The sequence below is a fragment of the Crotalus tigris genome, unplaced genomic scaffold (assembly GCF_016545835.1).
Source record: "Crotalus tigris isolate CLP2741 ecotype Arizona unplaced genomic scaffold, ASM1654583v1 scf7180000017764.6130737, whole genome shotgun sequence".
NCBI classification, from domain to species: domain Eukaryota; kingdom Metazoa; phylum Chordata; class Lepidosauria; order Squamata; family Viperidae; genus Crotalus; species Crotalus tigris.
Genome location: NW_024096618.1, coordinates 4469629 through 4495790, shown reverse-complemented (window position 1 = coordinate 4495790; position 26162 = coordinate 4469629). Strand labels below are relative to the sequence as shown.

General features: G+C 38.0%; 1 protein-coding gene across 3 annotated transcripts in view; it reads left to right on the top strand.

The window, feature by feature from the left end:
- Positions 1-2438: 2438 nt before the first annotated feature.
- The window catches only part of ARFGAP3 (ADP ribosylation factor GTPase activating protein 3), a 35098-nt gene continuing 11374 nt past the window's right edge, over positions 2439-26162 (top strand). Inside the window, exons 1-10 of one of the 3 annotated variants that reach the window (XM_039341303.1) lie at positions 2440-2674; positions 6238-6356; positions 9419-9491; positions 15721-15852; positions 16238-16321; positions 18723-18801; positions 19232-19291; positions 20097-20141; positions 22329-22375; positions 23667-23797. In XM_039341303.1, the coding sequence (XP_039197237.1) occupies positions 2606-2674; positions 6238-6356; positions 9419-9491; positions 15721-15852; positions 16238-16321; positions 18723-18801; positions 19232-19291; positions 20097-20141; positions 22329-22375; positions 23667-23797 (839 nt within the window). In that variant the 5' untranslated portion in view covers positions 2440-2605. Of the gene's footprint in view, positions 2675-6237; positions 6357-9418; positions 9492-15720; positions 15853-16237; positions 16322-18722; positions 18802-19231; positions 19292-20096; positions 20142-22328; positions 22376-23666; positions 23798-26162 lie in introns of all 3 variants that reach the window. The other 2 variants (XM_039341305.1, XM_039341304.1) reach the window with 2 other exon arrangements.

The window sequence follows — 26162 nt, the reverse complement described above, 5'->3', positions numbered from 1 at the left end:
GCACTCTTTTGCCCAGTTACAGATTACAGACATGAGAGGTTTAGTAGTATATAAACAGGTCACGGTTGTTCTGGGCAGCTCTGGAAGGAAATATCAAAGTACAGAAATATTTGTCTCTACGTTTATCTGATAATGAGGGTTTTTTAAAAAAAAAATTCCTTGTTACAAAACCTCTATGGAAAGCTTTATTGTATATTGCTTGTTTGTAAGTTACAGTATTTCATTAAACAAGCAAAGTTGGTTATCTTCTAAAGAATAACTGGAACTTGTAGCTGTTTACTTATTTTAAAGTAAAAAAGTATATTCATTTCTCTACAGTTCACTGGCAGGAGTAAAGCCTTGAGCTATGCATAAAAATAATAAAGGTGGGATATAAAGTCGTTATATGAGGGAGAGTGGCAGTCTCTAAATATAAAAAAATAATGGATGTTTGTTGGCAACCAAAGATGATCACTGTTTATTTTATCAATCCATGATTTGATTTCTATTCTGTTCAGAAAAGCAGTAATTAAAACATTGTTTAGAAAGTTTCATTTTAGTTAGCAATACAAGTAGTCCTTAACTTACAACTACAATTGAGCCCAAAATTTCTGTTAAGTGGGACATTTGATAAGTGAATTTTGCCCTATTTTACGAGCTTTCTTGCCACAGTTGTTAAGTGAATCAATGCAGCTGATAAGTTAGTAACCTGGTTGTTAAGTGAATATGGTTTCCCCATTGACTTTGCTTGTCATAAAGTCGCAAAAGATGATCACATCATCTTGGGACACAGCAAGTCAAAAATATGAACCAGTTGCCAAGCATCTGAATTTTGATCACATGATCACGGGGATACTGCAAAGGTCTTAACTTAGAATAACGGTCATAAATCACATTTTTCAGTGCTGTTGTAATGCTGAATGGTCATTAAACTAACTGTTGTAAGTTGTGGACTACCTGTACTTAGTTTAAGTCCCAGTGATTTCAGGAACACTCTCTTAACAACAATCCAGAAGTCGTTTGCTACTGTCGTCTTCCAGCCTATGATAATATCACAAACAATACTGATTTATCTTACGTTCCAATCCTGCAAAGGTTCAGATTTTCAAGGTTAGCCAAGAGGTCCTCAGGCCTACCCACCCAGCTTTTTAGTCAGCTGGCATTGTGGGGGGGGGAGTACGCAAAGTGCACACTGAAGCCCTCTCCCAAGGGTCTGTGACAATTCGCCACAGCCAACTTGCCATGGAACAAGAGTTACACTAATATTGAAGAAATACAGGCAGTCCTCGACTTACAATGGCAGTGAAAAAAGTGACTTATGACCATTTTTCACACTTAGGACTGTTGCAGTCATCACGTGATTTACATTCAGATGCTTGACAACTGACTCCCATTTATAACGGTTGTAGCATCCCCAGGGTCACGTGATCACCTTTTGCAACCTTTTGACAAGCAAAATCAGTGGGGAAGCCAGATTCACTTAACAACCGTGTTACTAATTCATCAACTGAAGCAGTTCACTTAACAACCGTGGCAAGAAAAGTCATAAAATGGGGCAAAACTCACTTTAACAAATGTTTCACTTAACAACAGAAATTTTGGGCTCAATTGTGGTCATACGTCGAGGACTACCTGTAGTGCAGTGTTTCTCAACCTTGACCATTTTAAGGCATGTGGACTTCAACTCCCAGAATTCCACAGCCAGCAATGCTGGCTGTGGAATTCTGGGAGTTGAAGTCCACATGCCTTAAAATGGTCAAGGTTGAGAAACACTGCTGTAGTGGAATAGTATCGTGAAAGAAAGGATGCCAAAGGAATGACAAAATGAAATGTGAATGACAAAAATTAAAATAATTTTAACTATTTTAAATAATTTCGTTAAATTATTGAATTGTCCCGCAGCGAGTTGTCCCATTTCGTTCTCCCAAGCTGAGCTCGACCGCTGGAGACGTCACGGAGGCATCCTTCGCCTGAGAACGACCGGCTATTGCCCCCTTTCCGGAACTTGTCAAGGTCAGCTACCCCCCGGGGGTTTTCTGCTGCTCTTCCCCCAACAGCAATCGATCTAACCACGGTGCCAACACTTAAGATAAGCCACGGCTTTTAGACAAACCGACATCCCCCCCTCGCCGTCTGTCTTCCCCTCGCCCCTTCGCCCCTCCCAACCACCCATCAATGTTCTCAAGCCAGCGCAGCACAGCTGACGCAACGCAGCACAGCGACGCCTCCAGCGTTCGTCCTGCGTCCTCCAAGCTCTCTTAGCAACGGGACGGCTCTTGTATCACGTGCGGGGGTGGGTGGGGGAGTCCGAGGGACGCCCTCCAATCCGCAGCGGACAAATCAGCTGCAGGGGCCTGCGCGTGTGCCTGGCTCGCTCGTTATCTCCGCGACGTGAGGCCGCGCGCAAGAGCTCCGCCCCCCGGGGGGGAGCGAAAACTTGTCTTGTTACTGGTGCTAAGAGCGCCTGCGTGGCCGTCTCTGTTTCCGCCGGTCTGGCAGTGGCGGCGGCGGCGGCGGGGAAAGCAACAGTAGCAGCAGCAGCAGCAGCAGCAGCAGCGGGAGGAGGAGTGGTAGTGTTTGGAAGGGCAGCGAACCCGGCGAAGACCCAAACTAGGGGCGTGGAGGGATGTGCGAACCTAGCAAGCAAGATTTGGTGACTGTTTTCAAGCGGCTCCGCGCCATTCCCACGAACAAGGTACGTAGGAAGCTAGCGCAAGCTTCCGAGTGACACGTTGCAAGACGGCGAGAGGCGGAGTTCGTGCGCGTGCGGTTTTGTGTGGGGCCGGGAAGCCAAGCGTGTTTACCTTGAGAGGGAAGGGAGGGAGGGAGGATGGGAGACCACCAGGAAACCTGCAGATTGGAGATTGCTGAGAGAGAGATCCCTGAAGAAGGCAGATTGTTCCCAGAGGATTGATTGCCTAGATGGATTCATCAATTTACAGGATTCCTGCTCTACTGGAAAAAAAAGTTTATAAATAGGATTTGTTAATATTTGGATGGGGCTGTAGGGAATTCTGGACTTGGAAATCGAAAAAAAAAACATCTGGGAAGACAGTGGCTAATCACTTCTCTAGCACTATAATGAGAACGATAGGGATGTATCCACAAAACCATCAGTATCATTAGATTACTTTTCTACAAATAACGATACAGGTTTGGATGTTGACTTTGGGAGAGGCAAGTCCCCATTCAGATAGGTCTTCCAGAAGACTTTAAGCCAGTCCATGTCTCCGCACCTTGCAAGGTGGCTGTATGAAAACATTAGTGCCAGCCCCACATGTCCTCCAAGAGAAAAGCGCCTTGTATAATAATACTGAGACTCGGATCATGCCTGTTAATTTCAGCTGCATCTAAAGGGAATTTTGTCTCAGCTGTATGAAAAAAAATATTTCAATAAAATCACAGTAGCAAACTGGCCCAAGTCAGTCTGCTTCTGCACGAGAGTGGATATGAACCCAGATCTCTACTTCTAGAAGAAGACTTGACTATTGTGTCACAATGGTTTCCCCATAATTACTAAATCTTCCAGACCCAATTTACACACACCAGTAGGTAATTAAAAGAACCCAGAGACTTCCTGGCGTAGATGTCTTTATTTTCTCACTCAGGACTGTTGCACTTAAACTCCAATCCTGTTAATTTGTGGCCCCAGTGTATATTGTGAGAAGCTTCCATCATTTAATCGTCTCACATTCTGATGCGTATTCATTTGCAAGGAATCACTTAATATAATAATATACTCATGAGAACATGCTGCTTTTCTGATCTTTCTCTGGCTTGAAGATGTAATATTAATTCAAGGCAAGAACATTTTAATGATTTTTGTTGGTGGTGGTACTATGGGAGAATGCTTTACAACATATTTAAATCTTTATTAGCCACATCATTGAGTAATGTTAAATTTCACTTGCTCCATGTTGGAATCCAAGTTCAAAGTTCCTTTCTTTGTCAATATGTTTAAATCACTGTGTGGAATGTACTCTTTAATTTTAAGCTGGAATTTGATGAGTTGACTGAAAATGGCTTTTCAGTGTATGAATGTCAAAAGAAATAACTCTTTTTGCAATGCAAACTTCAGTGCCAGTTTATCTTAAGGTATTTCTGTTTGCTTCTGAATATTTAAATATAAATTATTTTTATTAGGTTATTAAATATCAAGTATTCCATCCCCTTGTATTCTGTGAAAATAACTTCGAAACAATATGCTCATTTTGGGTGTGTTTCAGAATTTTTTCCACTAATTAATCAAGGAACTTAATGCTGTATATACAGTAAATCAAGTTTACAAAAATGTAAACATGCTTGTTAATGGGAGATTCTTTGATTAGGTTCTTTAAATAGTATCTTATATAAAAGTAGTGTCTTCTTAAAATCAAATGCAGTTCCCAGTGATTCTATAACATGTGGTTATCTAGGTCAAGTACAAAAATGATCCAGCACTGTTTCAAGAATTATTTTAACTTCCCACTAGCTTATAACCTTGAGATCTGTGATGGTCTTGCATCCAGGGCTAATCAGGCTTACCCTGCTTTGCTTTTGAAATAATCCAAGACTGTAAAGTCTTCCTATTCTGTGCCATTTTAATGTTGGTTGAAACATATGTTCATATGCAATTGTTGGAAAGTAAGAATAGCTTAACATGATGCAGCAGTGTATCTTGAGGGATGTCTACTTGAGGGATCTATCATCCCACTGGGATTGGCCTGTACCATGTTGTGAGTCCCTTCAGCTCGATTATTCCAGCTGGTGGGGTCCAGGAGGAGGCCCTTCTCTGCTGTTGCTTCTGCCCTCTGCAACATCTTGCCCCCCCCCCGTATAAGTTTGGCCCCAACCTTTATATATTTTTGTAAGGGTCTAAAGACATGGCTGTGCCAATCAGCTTGGGGCCTCAGTGGGTGATCAGTGCAATGGAAATGAGTACTAACAGATTCCCCCCTCCCTTGACCCTCCCATGTGTCCTTGGCTGTAATGCTTGATTTTAACATTTTATGTTTTAACTAAGATGTAAGCTGCCCAGAGTTAACCTATAATAAGGTGGACGGCCAATAAATTTTATAAATAAAATAAATCTAAGTCAATATGTTTTACCAAATCATAATCCTATTTTATGTATGTTTCTTAGAAAAATACTGCAATAGTCATTATATCCATTACAGGTTAGCGGAAATTGAATGCTGCTCAAATCATTTTGGGCATAGTTTTCATTTTTCTGACCTGCAACCTAATTATAGAGAAATACATAATTTATTGGAGAAATCTTGCAGTTAATCTGGATGGTTAGTTAACTTCTTGCCATCCCTGCAATTTCAAATCATTGAATAGTTTAGAATTATTTCTCTTGCAAGCAACATACTGATATGTTAGGTTTTGTAAACATTTATGTCTGAGTCTGTATCCATCCATCCATTCATCTATCTGTGCACTCTTAGGAATTTCCAAGAGGTGCAACAACAGAAATACAGGCCACTTGAGTTTTATAGATAACCCTTGTTTCATTAAGTGAAACCGTGACTGTGCTTAACACCTGATTTTAGCTTTCCTTTGCTTTGAGGACCTCTACAGATAGTTGTAAATTTAAAGATTGGTCTTAATGTTACTTTTTCATCACTATCATAGCTGCAAATGATCACTAAACAAGACAATCACTAAACAAGGGCTACCTGTATAGGTTAAAAATATTGTCAATATTGTAAATGTCAGATTTTATTATTTGTTACCGGTACTTCCCTTATCTTGTTGTACACAGAAGCAACCTTGTAGGTAGGTTAATTAGTTGGTTCACTTAATACAGTAAGTGTTTAATGTTGTTTAAAAAATCTTGGTGCACCATGAGTCTTGTAGCATCTTTCCCAACACTCAAAAGCTTCTAGTATTTTAAAATAACTTATTACTTGGAAAAGGTGCCACCAGACTCCCGATTTTATGCCACCATAAACAAACATGGCTTTCCTACAGTGGTCTACAACCAGTTTGTTAAACTTTCTTATCCTTGATTTTAGTTGGACTTAACTAGAGCTTAGTTACTATTATCATTATAGAAATTGAATGAATGAATGAATGAATAAATAACTTTCAGTTGGATCTAAATTCCATTTATTTGATTTGAATTCTTAAAAGTAACATTTCATGAATGTTGTACCTAAGTAGCAGCTAAATTGATGAGTGATATTTGTATTCTATGTGCATTTTGCAGATCATACTTATTTAGGAGACAAAAGTATGCTGAGTAATAACAGTTAAATTGTGGCTGTTTTCTAGTTATGTTTTGACTGTGGAGCAAAAAATCCAAGCTGGGCAAGCATAACATATGGCGTTTTCCTCTGTATTGACTGCTCTGGGACTCATCGCTCACTTGGAGTTCACTTGAGTTTCATTCGGTAAGCAATTCGTTTAGTAATGTCTGTGGTTCGTTGTTTGGGGATATTTTCCCAAGGTTTTGTATCTATATGTACATATGTTTCCTCATCTTGTAGAAAAGAAGCTTCTTGGTTTGAAACTGTCTCTTATTCCTGTTAGCTATCTTTATTGAGCAACGATACTAAATAAATAGAAATAATCTGGCACATCTTCCATGAATGTACACCTTACATGAATTTCAAAATATAGACTATCATATGACAATTTCATTTTCAAGCTAAAGTTTAGTTAATATTTAAACTGATTTTGGTCACTCTGACATATCTGTTTGCATAGTTTTTGTTTGCTCTTAACATATTTGCATGATTTTTTAGCTCTACTAGTATCTAATCTCTATTGCAGCTCTTCAATTTTATCTTAGGGCTTTATGCCTTAACTCCTTTGAATAGTAAGTTGCAGCTCTCTTCATAAATTACAATATCTTCAACTTTAGTGTTGTTCTGCAGATCTGATAAAGAACAATCCTCTACTCATTGTTTCCAAGTACAATTGGTGAAGTTTTATGTTTCAAATATAGCAGTAGCTTTCCCAAGATTTGCTATTTTTGTTTGACAATCCAATCCCTGTAGTCACTTACTCATTGGGCGATAATTCTGCAATTGTCTATTTAGGTTTTAAAATATTTTCTGTAATTTATTGGTTCTGCATCAGGATGAATATTACTTCATTTCTTTCCAGAAAACATATGCCAATAATGCTTTTTGCTTATCTTATCTCTTTCCTGTCTCTTCTTGTCCTGGGACAAGAAGTATTTTCAAAAATCATGCAGCCAGCATTCAGAAGGAGATGCTTGATTCCTTATAAACCTTTTCAGTATTAAGTATTAAAGGTATAATCAACCTGTTCCCCTGCTCAGTTCCGTTTAATTGATTAAATTGTGATGAAAAGATCCGTTTCTTGTCTTGCATCTGGGGTAGTAGAAAAGACTTCGACTTACAACCATTCAAAGTTACAGCAGCACTGAAAAAAGTGACTTGTGATAGTTTTTCACACTTATGACCGTTGCTACATCCCCATGGTCATGGGATCACAATTCGGACGCTTGGCGACTGAGTCATATTTATGATGGTCATAGTGTCATGTGATCACCTTTCATGGCCTTCTGATCAGCAAAGTCAATGGGGAAGCCAGATTCACTTAACAACAGTGTCACTAATTTAACTGCAGTGATTCACTTAACAACTGTGGCAAGAAGGTTCGTTAAATGGCACAAAATTCACTTAACAAATGTCTCACTTAGCAACAGAAATTTTGGGCTCAACTGTGGTCATAAGTCAACGTCTACCAGTATTATAGCTTCCTTCCCAAATCCTTAACCATTCTACACAGAGCTTGATTTCCAGGCTGCTCACCATATGGGCAATCCACTTCTGAACTTGTTTTAATCTGTAACTGTCCTTTTTCAACTATGATGTTCAGTACTGGACCCCGTATTCCAAATAAAATACGGCCAAAGCAAAATGGAGTGGAACCATTTTTTTTCTATGATGTGGAGTTATATTTCTGTTAATACGTGCCACGACAGCAATTGTTTTTAGCAAAAGCATCACACTTCCGATTTAACGTTAAATTTGTGTTGATAAGGATACCCAGAGCCTCTCATTTTTCCTATGAAAGATACAGGACTTTAAAGTCCCTATGTCAAATTCCATTCTACTCATTTCACTCCGTACCTCAAGCCACTCTAGATCTTTTTGGATCTTGTTTCATGGCTTTTATTTATTTAACAAAATGGAATGAAAAAGATGATAGAAAAAAGAAAGAAAAAAGGAGAACAAAATAACCATGGTATAAATTTATTTGTGTATATAATGTTCATTTGCTTTGTTTGTTTGTTTGTTTATTATACCTCCCATCTCACTTAAGTGTCTCTGGACTCTTTTCAAACATCTATATTGCATCTCTACAATAGTTTCAATAAAGAAAAACCATATTTCATTGTAATCATCTATATAATTTCCCTTCCTAATTTTGTATCATCCATCCTCCTTAACCTTCTCACCCAAATCATTGCTAAAAAAATGTTGACCTAAAACACTCAACACTGAGTTCCTTTTAGAGCAGGGGTTCTCAACCTTGGCAACTTTAAGACTTGTGGACTTCAACTCCCAGAATTCCTCAGCCAGCTTTGCTTTCTGAGGAATTCTGGGAGTTGAAGTCTACAAGTCTTAAAGTTGCCAAGGTTGAGAACCCCTGTTTTAGATTGAAGAGTATTCTTACGGTAGGTGTAATCATTCACTCAATTGTGAGTACGTTTAATACCAAGTAGAGCACTTGGCCCATGCTTTACCATTTTATGAAGAAAAATATCATGAGGCATTATCTTGAAAACTTTGTTATACTCCATATGTATTGTCTTTGATATTCTCCTAATCTACTGAACTACCGTAGTAATTCTACCAAAGAAAGCGACGTTGGTCTGACATGAATTGTTGACTCTGGTTAATTACGGCATGCCTATCCAAGTACTCGCTATTATTTGATCATCTGTTTGAGGACCTTGTCCTGTATAGATCTAAGCTGAGAGTTTCCTAGCCCTCCATTTTCTTTCTGTGCAAGGACAGTTGAAAAATTGAAAAGTTAAAAAGTTCTGTCTCATTACAATGAACTACCTTTCTTTTTTCAATGGGTATACATCCTCTTTGGCTTTTGTTTTATTTCTAACATACCCCCCCCCAAGTCCCCTTGTTGCTTTTGGTGCATTTCAAAATATATGCTGCTTTGTTGTTTTTTTAAAAAAGGAGCCATGATGGTACAGTGATTAGAGTGCAGTATTGCAGGCTCATTCTGCAGACTGCTGACTGTCAGCAGTTGGGCAATTCGAGTCTAACCAGGTTCATGATTGACTCAGCCTTCCATCCTTCCAAGGTCGGTAAAATGAGGACCCAGATTGTTGGGGGCAATAGGCTGACTCTGTAAACTGCTTAGAGAGCTCTGTAAAGCACTGTGAAGTAGTATATAAATCTAAGTATTATTGCTATTAAAGGGTACTTCAGAAACTATTTCTATTTTTTGGTTTCAGATCTACAGAATTAGACTCAAACTGGTCATGGTTTCAACTAAGGTGCATGCAAGTTGGAGGCAATGCAAATGCTGTAAGTACATAATAAAACTTGCTTGCTTTTCCCTCCTGGTTTCTAGGAATCAGTAATTATTAACTGTTTTATCAGGGTTCTATGCATGTTATGAGTTACACTTCATGTTTTTGCTATCCTTTAATATAATTACCACATATGCCTTCACAATCTTGAAAACCAAGAAATAAATGAATAAAATAGTTCTGGGTTCTTATTCATTTGTTCCTTTGACTTTCAAGATTGCTACACAGTTCCCTGTTACTAGCTGCTCTAAGCATCTGTTGCATATATATGAAAGGATAGAAAATAAACAAAATGTAACATAAAAATCTTAGTAGGCATAGAATGCTGATACATGAATAGACATTTTAGAAAACAATGGAGTTAAGTTGATCATGATTAAATCTCACTGGGTTAGAAATCTAGCTTTAATCCAAGTGAAACCTGAGATATTTTCAATTACTGAAAAAGTTTTTTTTAATATTATTGAAACATAGTGTTTACTGGCAAACAATGAGTGAAGAATTAATAAGGGTTTGAACCAAATTATGCCAGAAAATGTGGAGAAAAAAACAATGGCCAAACATTGGAAAAAGTCAGTCTGCATACCAGTATTCAAAAAAGAAACAGGGTGTGTAAACTATTGTACAATATTCCCAATTTCACCTGCTAGCCAAACAAATGCATAGGATTGTCCACTGTAGAGTAATACCATATGTGGAAAGGGAGATGCTAGATATTAATGCTGGTTTTAGCAGAAAAACTGAGGAAAAACAGACATTATTGCTGAAGCACACTGGATAATTGAGAAAGTATAAAATACTGAAAACAAATACATACTTCATTGATTATGGAAAGACCTTTAATTGTGTTGATAATATCCAGCTGTGGAATGTGCTTAATAAAATGAAGATCTCATTCTCCTCATGTGGAACCTATACACTGGGCAGGAAGCCACAGTATTGAAAATCAAGGAGCACAGTAAAAAATGGAACTAAAATGAAACATAAAGAAGATCAAATTAAAGACAACAGATTAGCAACAGAATTGATAGTGAAGATGCTGAAATAATGGATAACTCCTGCCATTTGGATCAGCTATCAACATTAACGGAAATAATTACCAGCATGTTTCTGTAGGCCATCATTTAAAATGGCAGCAGTGAATACCCTGGAAAAGATACTCAGATGCTGAGTTGCATCTATACCTACAAAGTTCACAATCATCCAAGCAGCAGTTTTCCCTCTGACATTCTGTGGAAGCAAAAGTTGGATTCTGAAGACAAAGTAAAAAGAGTATTGATTCTTTGAAATGGTCTTGATGAGGTAGACCCCTGAGCTACCAAGGATAGCCAAGAAAATAAAGAATTGGATTATAGAATAAATCAACCCAGAATTCTTACTTGAGACACCAATGACCAGGCTCAAAATTACAGGTAGTCCTCGACTTACAACAGTTTGTTTAGCGATCGTTCGAAGTTACAATGGCAGTGGGAAAAAGTGACTTATGACCATTTTTCACACTTAAGGCCATTGTTGCATTCCCACGGTCGTGTGATCAAAATTCAGATGCTGGGCAACTGACTCATATTTATGACAATTGCAATGTCATATGATCAACTTTTGTGACCTTCTGACAAGCAAAAACAATGGGAAAGCCAGATTTACTTAACATCTGTATTACTAACTTAACTGCAGTGATCCACTTAACAACCGTGCCAAGAAAGGTTGTAAAATGGGGCAAAACTCACTTAATAAATGTCTCACTTAGTAACATAAATTTGGGGCTCAGTTGTAGTCCTATGTCGAGGACTCCCTATATCATACTTTGGATACATTATGCAAACACCCAGCTTTATTGAGAAGTTTATCATGTTGGAAAATATGGAATAAAAAAAGAGAACAACTCATGTCAGGCGCAAGAAACTTGGAACTGGGGCAGAGTTCAAAAGGAGTACGAGTTTATTTTAATACAACCTATACACAAGAATCTGATCTACTCATGGAAAAGGCAAACATGCTGGATAAGAGTCAACATAATTCATGGGGAGGGGGTGGACTTAGGTCTCTTGTGGGAGCATAGTGACTCCAAACTTACGATGCCCTTGACCCTGCCCTTAGGCTCAGCCTTGTTCTTTCCTACATCTAGCAAGAAAATGAATGGACTCAATTTCAGCAGGAATCTGTGCACTGTTGGAACAGCTAAAGAGACCAGCTGAGGACAGATCGTCCTGGAAAAGTCCATTTATTTGGTCATTAAGAATCAATAGCAACTTCATGGCACATAATCAGTTCTCTTGATGTACACAATTGTATTAAGGAATAAGCTTTGATGACAAGCAGTCCTTGGTGAACAACCATTCATTTAGCAACTGAAATTACGGTGGTGGTGAATAAAGAGACTCTATCGCTGCAGCCATCACAGCATCCCTGTGGTCACATTATTGCAATTTGAGCACTTGGCAATCAGGCTTTCAATTACAGTCATCCTCCTTTGGTGACCTAATTGCCATTTGCAACCTTCACTGCTGGCTTTTGATAAGCAAAGTCAATAGGGAAACTGGCAGATCATGCTTGCAATTGCAATTATAACTACTGTTGTAAGTCAGTTAAGAAAAGCAACTAAGAAAAGCAAGATTTTACATTTAGGCAGGAAAAACCAAAGGTCCAAGTACAGATTACATGAAAAAGCAGTAACTGTGAGAGGGACCTTGGAGTCCTAGTGGACGAACACTTAAATATAAGTCAGCGGTGTGCCGCAGAAGCCAAAAAAGCTAATGCAATCCTGGGTTGTATAAACAGGATTTATACAAATAGAATCAAAATCACGTGAAGCATTAGTACGCTTTATAAATCCTTAGTAAGACCAGACCTGGAATATTGCATCCACTTTTGATCACTATATTATAAAAAAAACATGTTCAGACTTTAGAAAAAGTGCAGAGGAGAGCAACTAGGATGATTAAAGACCTGGAGACTAAAACATGAAGAACAGTTGCAGAATTTGGGTATGACTAGTCTAGAGAAAAGACGGACTAGGGATGACATGATAACATTCCAGTATTTGAAGGGCTGCCACAAAGAAGAGGCGGTCAACGTATTTTCCAAAGCACCAGACTGCAAGGAACGATGGAAACTAATCAAGGAGAGAAGCAACCTGGAATTAAGGAGAAATTTCCTAACAGTGAAAACAATCAGTGGAACAGCTTGCCTTCAGAAGTTGTGGGTGCTTCATCACTGGAGGTTTTTAAAAAGACACTGGACAGCCGCTTCTCTCAAATTGTATAGGGTCTCCTGCGTGAGCAGGGGGTTGGACTAGAAGACCTCCAAGGTCCCTTCCAGCTCTATTCTGATTGAGATGCTGAATTTAAGAACTTTCCTTGTGGGTGGGTGCTCCCAACACTAGAGGTTTTTAAGAAGAGATTGGAAAATCATTTGTCTGAAATGGTATAGGGTCTCCTGCTTGAACAGGGGGTTAGACTAGAAGACCTCTGAGATCCCTTCCAACTTTGTTATTTTGTTACTCAGATGTGATCAAGTGCTACTGCACTTTACAAAGATTGCTTAGCGATGGAGTTTTTGGTCCCAATTACCCTTGTTAACAGAGGACTATTAGTATTATTGTTACTGGAGTTGATGTATTTGTTGTATTTTTCTCCTGTTTTCCCTATGGTTGTGCTGAAAGTAAGTCACATTTGTTAAAAAAAAGAGAAAGAGTTCCTCTGTATTCCTATTCTCAGATTTGCAGTGTAAAAAGATATGGTACATAATGGATGATAAGAGGAAAATGGTTACTTTTTCAAAGGCAGGAAAATAGTGGTGAGCAATTTAGTGGCATGTGCTTACAGGCCAGCTGGGATTCAACTTACCATTCTAGAGTTCTTGCGTGGATAAGGAGATTGGACTAGAAGACCTCCAAAGTCCCTTCCATCTCTATTCTGATTGAGATGCTGAATTTAAGAACTTTCCTTGTAGGTTGGTGCTCCAACACTGGGCTTTCAGACTTACATGGCTTTCATTCCTTCAGCCAAATAATGGGATATTACCTGCATTTCTGTTACCAGTAAATAAGCCCATAGTCAAAGTTCCGTGGAAGGGACATGGCAAGTTTTTCTGGTTGACAGAAATAAACAACTATCCTATCATCATAATAAAAATGGATAGAAAGCCTAGAAAAGTAAAGACAGTGAATCTTTCCCTTCATCTTCAGAGCAACGTTGACAAACTCTTACCAAAGACAACGGGTAGGCATGGAATGTTACAAGTACATCAGATGGTTGAAAAAAGCACATTGGAAGAATACCTTCCATGCTTCCAGGGTAGGTAAAATGAGGACCCAGATTGTTGGGGGCAATGTAAATATATATATATATATATATATATACACATATATACATTGCTTACTGGTGTACACCGCTTAGAGAGTGCTTGCACTTAAAGCGGTATATAAGTCTCATAAATAAATACATACATACATACATACATACATACCTGAAGGACAGTGAAGAAGATGCACTAGTACACCAGGAAGGTTTGCTGAATACTGGAGAAACCAAAAGGACTAAATGAAGAACAGAAAAGGATGTGGGAAGATAAAGTATTACATGGCTAGTGCATTAAATACAGGTAAATAACAGGTAGGGCAGATAATAACAAGACCTGGCAGTGGCCAAGAGCAGGAAAGTTGAAGAAAGAAACAGAGAGCCTAATTCTGGCTTCACAAGACCAAGCCTCAAGAACAAATCCCTACAAAGCCAGAATGGAGAAAAAAGCAACAACAGCAAGTGCTGCCTCTGCAGAAAAGCCGAAGAAACAATGGACCACCTGCTTAGCTGTTGCAAGAAGATTGCACAGACTGACTGCAAACAATGGTACGATAAAATAGCAACAATGATGGATTGGAAGATCTGCCAGAAATAACAATTGCCTGCAAGCAAAAACTGGTGGGACCATAAAATAGAGAAAATAATAGAAAATGAAGACGCTCAAGGGCTCCGGGACTTTACACTTCAGACAGACAGACACCAACCAGAAAACCTGCCAGACTTAATCACTGTCTATAAGAAAAACAAAGAAGTCTGGATAGCGGACATGACAGCACCTGGAGGCAGCAGAAAAGAAGAGAGGGAACTGGAAAAGATAACAAAAATCTTAAAATGTTAAAAGGAACTGGCAGACATGATTTCGGAACCATTTAACCATATATTTCAAAAATCCTAGATCACCAGGGAATTATCAGATGACTGGAAAAGAGCTGATGTGGTTCCAATCTTCAAAAAGGAAAAAATGGACCCAGGAAACTAGAAACCAATCAGCCTGATATCAATATCTGGGAAGATCCTGGAAAAGATAACAGCTGATTTGTGAGCACCTAGAAATGAAAAGGCTGATTAATAGAAGTCAGCATAGGTTGTTAAAAGCAGGCCATGCCAAACAAACCTTATTGCTTTCTTTAATAAAATGACTAAATTAAGAAACCAAGGAAATGTGTTGGATATAGTATACTTGGACTTCAGAAAAGCATTTGACCACAGACTACTTTCTTGGTAAGATAAAAAAACATGGTATAGATAGCATCGCCATCAGCTGGATTGGTAACTGGCTGACCAGTGCCATCCAACATGTAGTCCTCAATGGAACTACATGGACATGGAGGGAAGGATGCAGTGGGTTCTGTCTTAGGCCCATTTTCATCAACAGTTGAGATGAAAGGATAAAATGGGAACTCATCAAATTTTGACACCAAGCTGAGGAGAATAGCCAACACTTTAGAACAGGGGTTTTCAAACTTGGCCCTTTTGTGGACTTGTGGACTTCAACTCCCAGAATTCCTCAGCCAGGCAGGCTGGCTGAGGAATTCTGGGAGTTGAAGTCCACAAGTCACAAAAGGGCCAAGTTTGAAGACCCCTGCTTTAGAAGATAGGCTCACAATCCAAAAGGATCTTGACAGACTTGAACACTTGGCTCTATCCAACAAACTGCAGTTCAGTGCTGGGAAAAGTAAGACTTTGCACTTAGGCAAGAAAAACCAAATGCACAGGTATAGAATAGGTGGTACCTGACTCAACAGCAGTAACTGTGAGAGGGAGCCAAGGGGTTGGACTAGAAGACCTCCAAGGTCCCCCCCCAACTCTGCTATTCTGCTATTCTGTATTCTTCAACCTTCCAAAAATGAACTAGTCAGCAATGACATTGTGGATTTGTAATTTTTTTAAAAAAAGCACATCTTCTCGGTATTTTCTTTTTAGTCTGCATTCTTTCATCAGCATGGTTGTGCCACAAATGATACCAACGCCAAGTATAATAGTCGTACTGCACAGCTCTACCGAGACAAGATTAGATCTCTTGCAGCTCAGGCCACACGGAAGTATGGCACAGATGTGAGTAATGTACATATTTTACAGTGCTTGCTGATTTTGTTTTATTCAGTCGTCTTAATGTTTATAAAGCTAAAATGATACGGTATTGGCATCATGGTATTCCTCTAATGTTAAAATGTTGCAGCTAATTTGAAAAGAGAAAGCATGATGCATTTTTAGTATCAGTACTATTCTGTTTAAGCTTTGCTTTTCTGCTTATATAACCAGTTCTTTTGTAGATAAAATATACCATGCTGTTCTTGTTGTATGTCTGGGTTCATACACCTAGTTGGATCCCTACACCTGGTTGGATCCCTATCATTTCAATCAAGTGCAACAATTTTTGCAAATTAAGCAAAGAATCTTGGCGGACTCTCACTTGGGCTTATAATATTGTCTATTTTAGTTATGGATAGATGGCTGCGGAGCCCCTCCTTTATCACCTCAAGAGAAAGAAGAAGACTTCTTTGCATCTCATGGCTCTTCTCGGGTATAAAATGAATAAAACATTTTTTAATTTCATGGGATTTTACCTATATGTGAATGATGGGAGGTAAGCTAGCATGGAGTTATTTGTCCGATTTTGTAATACAAGACTAGAACTAGTGAGTTAAGACTCCAAAGTAGAAGGTTCAAACTAGATGTCAGGGGCAACTTTTTGGCTGTGTAACAATTCACGCTGCCAAATAAAGCAGTAAGAAATCTTCACCAGGAATCTTCAGATATAGGCTGAGTGATCTCTTGTCAGAGATGGTTTAATGCAGGAACCCCTAGGCCGCGCCCCACTATCGGGCCATGGCCTGTTTGAAACCGGGCCGTGTGAGCGATAGGCAAGCGTGTGCGTGCACGAAGCTCCACTCATGTGAATGGTGGGCAAGCATGTGCATGCGAAGCTCTGCTTGTGTGAGTGGTGGGCAAGTGGAGCTGTGCGCTCGCGTGTGCACCTGCCACTCAGTGGATCCTGCACTGAGCAGAGTGTCAGATCTGCCATCACACCACTTCAGCTCTGCTTTAATAGCAGATTGCCATAAAGCATGGGGGGGGGAATGGGGGGACATGGGAAGGGGGGATGACAGGAACCAGAAGTGTTGTCCAGAGATGTTGAAATATCCAAGGACATAGGATGAGAACGGAATGCGAACACTCACCAAAGAGGCGCCAACCCTTAGGACTGTTACCAAAACACCTAATTTGAACCTTATTGGATACTAACAGAATGACCAAGGGGGGAAGGCCTGGGAGAAGGGAAAATTACGGGGTTTATGCAGGAATCTTCAGATCTGACTTTGTTTATGCTGTAACCACTTGGCTTTTAGTAAAAGAATACCTTTCACTACAAATGGAGTAGAGGGTCTGTCTTTCTTAAATGCTGAGGCTGGGACAGGCCTGACACAGAGGTTTGGACTAGATGACTTTTATGATCCTTTCAAACCCTAATATTCTAATTTGATAATTTCTTTCCTGAATTTATGTGTTTATTATTCTGTTTGTCCACCACCTGGATCCTTTCCCAATCTCAATGCTTGATGTACCATTTTCTGGGCTTTCTCTCCTCCCTTCCACATTGGATTCAGTGCAAAGCACCTTCCAAACACACTCTTTTCAGGTCTTGTAAGGTACAATCCATTTCTTACCAGTAGTCTCTCATTTGGAAATCCTGTTATTCAAAAATCCAAACTATTCTCATCGACCACATCTGTAGAGCCAGTTGCCCACCTTCAGTATTTATTCTCTTCTTAGGCCAAGTGTTCACACAAGAAAGAGCGAAGAAACCTCACTTGCTCCTAGATCTTCAACCTCTTGTTGCATCTTAGTCCCCTGTAGTATGTTTATGATGTTATCTTGGCTGTGCTGTTTGTTCCTTTGTGTCTCAATAAATTGAAGATAGAGATACTTCCCAAAGGGGTTAAAGATCTTTAGACACTTTATATCTCTTCCTGAATTAGTGCCCCGGGAAGACAGCACCCTATGTATTAATCACATGCTTCCTCCTCTCCACTCTTTTCATCTGACTACCTTCTGTGTCCTGGAAAGTTCCTTGATGCCATTTTCCCTCTTCAAGGGCTTCCTGTATCTGATCCAAGAGTTCATCATTTTCCCTGATAAAATGGAAGACGGACAGCTTTTGCCTCAGAATCATTGCCTCATCCGTCCTCTTCCAGGAGAGCAATCAGCCTTCACTTATAGCATGTATAAATTCCGTCTGTGGAAGGCAAGCAAACATGACACGTTCTCTGCAGGTCATAAAAGAAATTCTGCTTGTCCTCATGTTCACTTTGTGAGCTTGCTCACTGAAGGTTGGTGGCTTTATTTGTCTCCTGAACCTATCCTAAAATTAGTTCAGCAACAGGAAATATCTGTCACACATTGAGCAATGAGCATGGCTCCAGGAACAGTCAGCAGCCCTTCCACCTTCCAAGCTCTTCTGTTGTCTCCTCTCTCCTTGTCCTCTTTCTTCTCAGTTGAATTCCTGTCAAGCCCTGCTTGATCTCTCTCTTTTCACGTACTATCAGTTTGCTTGTACAAAAATACATCTTCTAGCCTGTAAGATTACTTCTAAAGCCAAAATAATTCTGATCAAATACAAATATATTTAATTTGGATTAGAAGTAATCTTACAGACTAGAAGATGTATTTTTGTACAAGCAAGCTGATAGTAAAATATTTCTCTACTATCACTACCTGGGACCTGAAACTAAAGCTTCCTCATTATTCATATCCAATATGATTTTTCAGCTGTATTTCTGAATGAGATGTCAGAAAAACTTCTTAACATATAATATCATAATATTTTATATACATGAAAATTAATCTTACCTAAATGAATTCTGATGAGCTTAATTCTAATTCTTTGGAATACTGCTAATAACTTGTTGTTTTTTTCTTTATAGGTTGACTGGGAATTATCACAACAGGAAACAATTAATCCACAGGAGAATTCTTCAGAAAATAATTCAGAAAGCAAAGATGGTATGGTTTATCAACTTCATTTCTAAAATGTGTTACAAAATGTAGCAAATATGTGAAAATTCCTAACTCCTGTTGACTCCTTTGCTTTTATAAGTTTATTTGATAAATAGCTTTTATCAATTGTAGTGCTTTTAAAAACATATACAAAACTACTTACACAAAACTTGCTACTTCATAACCCATGCCGGTTATTGTCACAAACTACAAATATGACTGATAAAAATATACTTTAAATTTGCCTATTGTAATCAATTTAGATCCAGATAAATTTTCAACATACTGTAACTGTCTTTAATTCAAAAAGGTAAGAACATAAGTTGAGTGACCGGGAAAGCAGGAAGTCAAGTTCCTGTTTCTGAATGTGAATCAAGGATCTAGAAATGTACTAATCCTTAACATTTATATGTTTGTTGTTTTTTTATATTTCTAGAAGATCCAGAAGATGGACCAAGCGTTGATTACCTTAGTGTATCACCTCAAGCTTCTTTAGGTAAACAATACAAAAGAAAAGATCTCTGAATGTCTAAAGATGTAGTACAGGGATGTCATATTGCAACTTTTTTGCCATTGCTGGCAATGGGATGGGTGCTATGATGCATCTGGCCCATGGGCCTGCAGTTTGATACCCCTGATATAGTAGGATGAACAAAACAGTACAAATCTTACATTATGTTTGCTGACTTGTCAGTGATTTCATAATAAAAATTATCCTAGCCCTCAACATCTAACTATTACTAGAATTTGGAAGACATCATGAGTCAGATTTGCACATTATTACTACACATACATTACTGAGACATGTTTTAGAACACAAGTTTCTTCCAATAGCATCTGGCTTACTTGTAGCTGTGTTTATTTGAGGATGTAATGATTAGCACCATATAATAGAACCACAATTATGGATATACTCTTAGCATTTTTGCAGTTCAGCCGAAATATCTTTCCATTTAGAGTATTCTGGGTCTTCATTCCTGATGTTTGTTTTTCAGTTGACATGTTGCATCCATGTTTAAGCTATATAAAATTTAAAGGAACAAACAGAATAAAACCTCCTTTCGGAGATCAGAAATATGCTAACTTGTTATAGGCATGCTTCGGCAACATGGAGAAATTTAAATTGTTCCTTCCTTCATTTTGAAATGATACAACTCCCAAACATTTGGAACCATATGCTATTTCTTGGGGTGTGGGTGAGGAGGTTGGTAAATTGGCTCTAGAATCAATGCAGCTGCATTCTTGTATAAATGCATATGTTTGTTTAGTTAGTGATACATATTTTTTATCTCTTATTTTAGCCAACATGGAGAAGGTTAATACTTCAGGCACGGCACCTAACAAAGGTGACTGGATGTTTTAGTTATCCTGTTTTGCTGCTTCAATTTCCACGTACTTCTGTGGAATAGAGCGTTATATTAATTTCCTTAGTTTGTATCATCAGTTCCAGCAAATATATCTACATGCTTCTAGCTTCTTTTTTTATTTTCTCTTGCTTCTGAACCTACATTTTTCCTGTTTTTCTTGATGTAACTAAAAAGCAATGAAATTTATTTGGTCGCCCCATGTTTAACATGTTACATCTTTGAGGTGGCTTTCATATGGAGATCCAAAACCAATTTGCATGCAGGTGATTAGACAGATGATGAATGCTCTGTTATCTGTTTTATTGTGTTGATAATCTATTTGTTACATTTTCTGAACAATTCATTGCTTGTAGGCCATTCAGGTTACTGGTCTTTGACTTAAGAAAGAATTCTAATCTGTTCCGTTATGTCTCCTGCCCCTGAAGGAAGTTATTAGGAGCTAGAAGTGACACCATAATTTTTTCTCACTCTGTTTACATAGAACAAAGCACTACATGTTCAGTGCTTTTTAATTTTTTTGGCTTTCAGCAGCTTAGAGTGGCATACAGAATCTAATTCTTAATCTAATCCATTTACTGGGTCAGCAATAGTAGTTGTGGATAACATTAACAGTTAAATCTTGTAGCAAAAGTGGGTTTATTTGGTGAGAAATGGCATAATTTCATTTAAGTTTATTTTGGCAATAAATGTGTACAATATTAAAACTTTTTGCAGCTACCTCAAAATATTCAGGGTTCCCATATTGAGATTCCCATAGTTCTCTTTTGTGAGATGTTTTCCTGATAGAGTTGCATACAGTATTAGATATAGGGAAGTACTATGTTCTGCTTTCATTTATTTGGAGGACTGTTCGTAAACAGTTAAAACTGTAGTATACTAAATTGATCCTGTTTAGAGGTACAACACTTCATGATTATTTACAGAATCACAACCTGGTTTTGTATAAGGGTTTTATCTTTTCTATGTATTAATTATCTCTTTTTCCTTCCTTTTACTTTTATCAACTGCCTTCACTCCCTTGGTTCTCTTAGCTTCCCCCCCCCCCAGTTTCTCATATAAAATTAACTGGTTACTCTAGAGTTGCATTCTACTAGTTCAGCAATCCATTCTTTTTATCACATCCCCAACTGTTCTATTATCATTTCTACTTATCATCCTCAATAAAATGATGATCAGCTACAAATGCTGATCTGGTAGTAATACTTCATTCTCATATTTGCTAAATACATATTTTGCTTGTTATAATATTAATATGTACCCTTTAGTCTTAATGCCATTGTTAATAAATTTTCCTTTGAAAAACAAGAGGTATCTATTTTAGCCTGCATAGTTACATAAAAATTAATACCCCTGCCCTCACTGCTATGTGGTACAGGAATTACTTATAAAGGCTGACATTTCCTAATCAAGCTCAGTGCCTGGGGACTGCATCTATCTAATTTTCTTGGCAAGGCTACCAATTCAGCTTGTCTCCTTCCAGATTTGTTTGTTCATTTGAAATGGGGGGTTCTGAGTCTCATCCATATTCCTGCGGTTTCTTGGTGTCCTGGGGTTTCTTGGTGTTTCTTGGAGATCACTAAGGACTAGCTAGGCATTGCCATCTTTCGAAGCACCATTATAACAAGGCTCACCTCCAAGGTTTATGATATTAATCCATGTAGGCCTTATGAAGATAAGTTGTTGGTGAGATTTACCATCCTGGAAGAAAGGCTGTTGGGACAGATTTCTAATTCTGAAAAACTGCATTTTTATTTAATGTGTCAGTGGGTAAACTGTTGAGGAACTTAATTGATTTACTTGTATACAAATATTCAGTTATTTTATTCAACTTAAAATGTCATCTTATTTTCCCTTAAGAAAAACTGTTATATAGACATTCTTGAGAAACATATATCCCTTTTTATACTAAATTCTTTTCTTGAAAAATAGAGAACTTTGGAAATGCATTGATTTATAAGCAGGTGCCTAGGATTCCCTTTCTCTAGTTGACTGTATTTTATTTCTAAATGTTGAAAACAAATTCCATACTATATTGTATTGCTTTTCCTAATTCTTTAAGTTAAATGGGCAATTCTGTTTTTTTATACTTTTGCAGATATTACAGTTAATGCTAATTTCATCATGTTACAATGCATATAATTCATAAGCTGTGTATTGTTTTTACAGAAGTCAGTTGTATGATGAAGAAGAAACCAAATCAAGTAAAAAAGGGAGTAAGTGTTTAGACTGATATTTTCAAGTCTCTCTTTTAATGGTCTGCTGAGGAGATTCATCCTCTTTTTTATGTAATTGTGAAAGTTACTATGTAAAGCAGGGGTCTTCAAACTTGGCCCTTTTAAGACTTATGGACTTCAACTGTCAGAATTCCTCAGCCAGGCACGCTGACTGAGGAATTCTGGCAGTTGAAGTCCAGAAGTCATAAAAGGGCCAAGTTTGAAGACCCCTGATATAAAGAGTTGTATAGCTCTGAATTAATCAAATTAGTTTTTGTAGCCAGCTCTATATGCAGATCATCCTCTCCTAAAAAGTGACATCCTGTTATTAATTGGTTGAAAGGGGGGAGAAAAGACTGGGAATTGTGGAATTTATACCCACAGCTTGTAAAATTGCCCCATAGAGCCTCCATTACAATAGTATGGAGACAAATTATGAAAAGTGAGTGATGATGGCATAATGCAAATATAATAACTTACATCAGTCAGGTATCAAGAAACAGCTGTTAAACAAGTAATGAGGGAGGGCACCATGTACCTGTTGTTGCATTGGACTCATTATGGCTTGCTGCAGATGCCATTGTACTGGGTTATGCATCCATTTAGAAATATATTTGCCAATCTTATTTCCATGCTATAGTAGTAATTTGATGAGCTATTTTCTTTATTCCATGCATGCCTAGTCTGCTGTTCTATATGATAACTTAGAAGTAAGCTATATTTCACATGATGTATATCTAGTCCAGGGGTAGGCAACCTTGGCTCTTTTATGACTCGTGGACTTCAATTCCCAGAATTCCTGAGCCAGCTTGGCTGGCTCAGGAATTCTGGGAATTGAAGTCCACGTGTCATAAAAGAGCCAAGGTTGCCTACCCCTGATCTATTCATACAAGAAGGTGCAGTTAGAATGCATTTTTGTATTCATCATACAAAATTGCTTTACCAAATTTGACATCTGAATTGTTCATTAACTGCTTTCAAAGGAAAATTGGAACCTTTTTTTTTATACTGTGGTAACTACTAATTGTAGATTTGCCTCATCCCGCAATCAAAATATAATAGTGGCAAATTGCTCACAAATTACAGCTCACAAATTAGGAGCTGTAAGGCTGCCCTAGGAACTGTAAAGGATCGTGAATGCAGAAGCTAGGGCCTTGCTTGTATGGCTTCCCTTGCCTTTACTAGAGCTGTTTCCTTTCCATTTTGTTCTTAAAGAAGGAAAACCTAAACTAACTTGCATTCTTATATTGTGATAACTTTTTCATTTTTTTCTTTCACGTCCAAATTAAAGATTGGAGCTAAGAAATGTGGTTTGGGGGCCCAGAAAATGAGCAGCAAGAGTTTTAACGAGATAGAAAAACAAGCACTGGCGGTAGATAAAATGAAGGAAGCTGGCACAACAACAGAGAAGGAAGAACCGTTGTAAGTAGAGTTTGTTTGGCATCTGTTAGATTCTCTCTTTACAGACTTACATGGGTATTTGAAGTGGCAAATGTGTGAATGCCCTCTGATACAAGGTATTTTAGGGATGATACCTATTTTACTTTGGTATAGGCCAAGGGTAGGCAACCTTGGCTCTTTTATGACTCGTGGACTTCAACTCCCAGAATTCCTGAGCCAGCCACGCTGAGGGGAAAGGGAGAGGTTTCCAAGCTGAGCCATGGTGGCTCAGGAATTCTGGGAGTTGAAGTCCATTAGTCAAAAAAGAGCCAAGGTTGCCTACCCCTGATATAGGCCCTGGAACTAAGGCAGCACGATGACTCAACAGTTAAGATGGTGGACTTTAGGCTGGAAAGCCAACAGCCCGGGTTCAAGACCCGAGTGTCATGCATGTGTGTTTGTGTGAACACCCATTTTCGCCTAGCTCCTGCCCACCTAGCAGTTTGAAAGCATACAAAGGCAAGTAAATAAATAGATACCACTTTGGTGCGGAGGAAACGGTGCTCCATGACATCATGCTGGCCACAGGGCCATGGAAATGTCTTTGGACAGTGCTGACTCGTGGCCTCAAAGCAGAGATGAATGTCGCCCCCTATAGTCAGCAACGACTAGCGCAGGGGTTCTCAACCTTGGCAACTTTAAGACTTGTGGACTTCAACTCCCAGAATTCCTCAGAAAGCAAAGCTGGCTGAGGAATTCTGGGAGTTGAAGTCCACAAGTCTTAAAGTTGCCAAGGTTGAGAACCCCTGGACTAGCGGAATAAAATCCACAGAGGTTCCTTTCCTTCCTGGAACTAAATAATAGTATATCATTATTTTCAAAAACTGATCCAACACCTTAGAACTTAATAGGCTGTTTTTACCACATACCACATATGTGTGTATTTCTGAATAAATCTGAATTTACATCATAAGTAGTTGAGACTTAAGAGAATTATAATAAAATCCCATTAAAAACATGAATATGCTTTAACTATTTTAGATTTCAAGGAGAAAATGGAGAAAATGTTTACATTGTGTATTACTTGTTTCAATAAATTCAACATTATGCTATTATCTTCCTAGATATACTTTTCTACTACTTTCATGGATAGAATAGGCATTGTATTAAATAAATAGAGCTGCCATTTGGAAATATTCCTCTAAATAGCACACACTTTTCTTGATCAATTATGGAAATGTTTATCCAGGTTTAATGGCTACAAAAATTTACCGCGCTGTCAAAATGGGATGCCAAACTATTCTTAATGACTTCACTTTTCTTCTTTATTACATTGATTAAATGCTTGTATTGCAGTTCACTGAAATTCTTCTAAAAGTAGGTTAAAAAAATTATTGCATCTTTCTTTGAAGAACTATGTTCTGATATTTTTGATTTTGTTAATGCTGTCAGACAGAAATAACAGTAAGTGTGATTTTTGTCTTGTAAATGAAAACTCAAAGAATATTTATTGAAAGCTTTTGCAGCATATTTGCATGGCTTTCAAGATAGGAATTAATACCACAGAACTTCATAATTGATTTCTTCAGATAGCTGTTCATTTGTCTAACTGTAATCCATTAGTTTCCATTTACTTGTTATCTCTTTAATATCTGTTTAGTAAAGTATCTGGTAAACTAAGATACTTTCCTATTAGATCATTTTTGTACATCTTCATTTCTATTCTGCACCATTACAAAGGATTCATTAAATATACCAGGAGTAAATGCAAAACTAGTAATTTATTATGAAAATCAAATAGAATAATTGCTTCATATTAATTTCCTAATATGTGCATTCATACATTGCACTATCCAACTATTATGGTTTGTGTAGAGTTCTATTTGTGTAGAGTTTGTAACTTGCAGCAGCTGTCCTCATTTTGAAGAAGCTCCAATACTAAGAAACATTCAGGATTTTTTTTCCCCCAGTGTGTCTTCTAAATTGACAGTTTATTTTACTTATTGAGAGGAGCAATAATATTGGGGGGGGGTTGTTAGTAGGGATTAATCTAGATGACCCTTAAGTTCATTATGTATATTCCTTCTACCTGAACTGTTAAGAAAAAGAAGTTCATCTCCATTTTAGATTATCCAAGTTTAGAGAATATCTAAATTAGGATAAACTATTACTCTTAACTATGATTAGTAGAAGCAAGCAAGTGTAAAACTACAGTTTATAAAAAGTTAGCTTGTTTCAACTAACCATAGTTAGATGCAGGCACAATAAACTCTAATGACTGACATGTAAAACAATTGTTTCCAGTTTTTTCTTCACAATCCTCCTGGAAAAGGTAGGACTTATATCATAAACAGTGCATGGGGGTGGCAAGTCATGCCCATCTTTTCCTACTGTAGTGTCATGCATT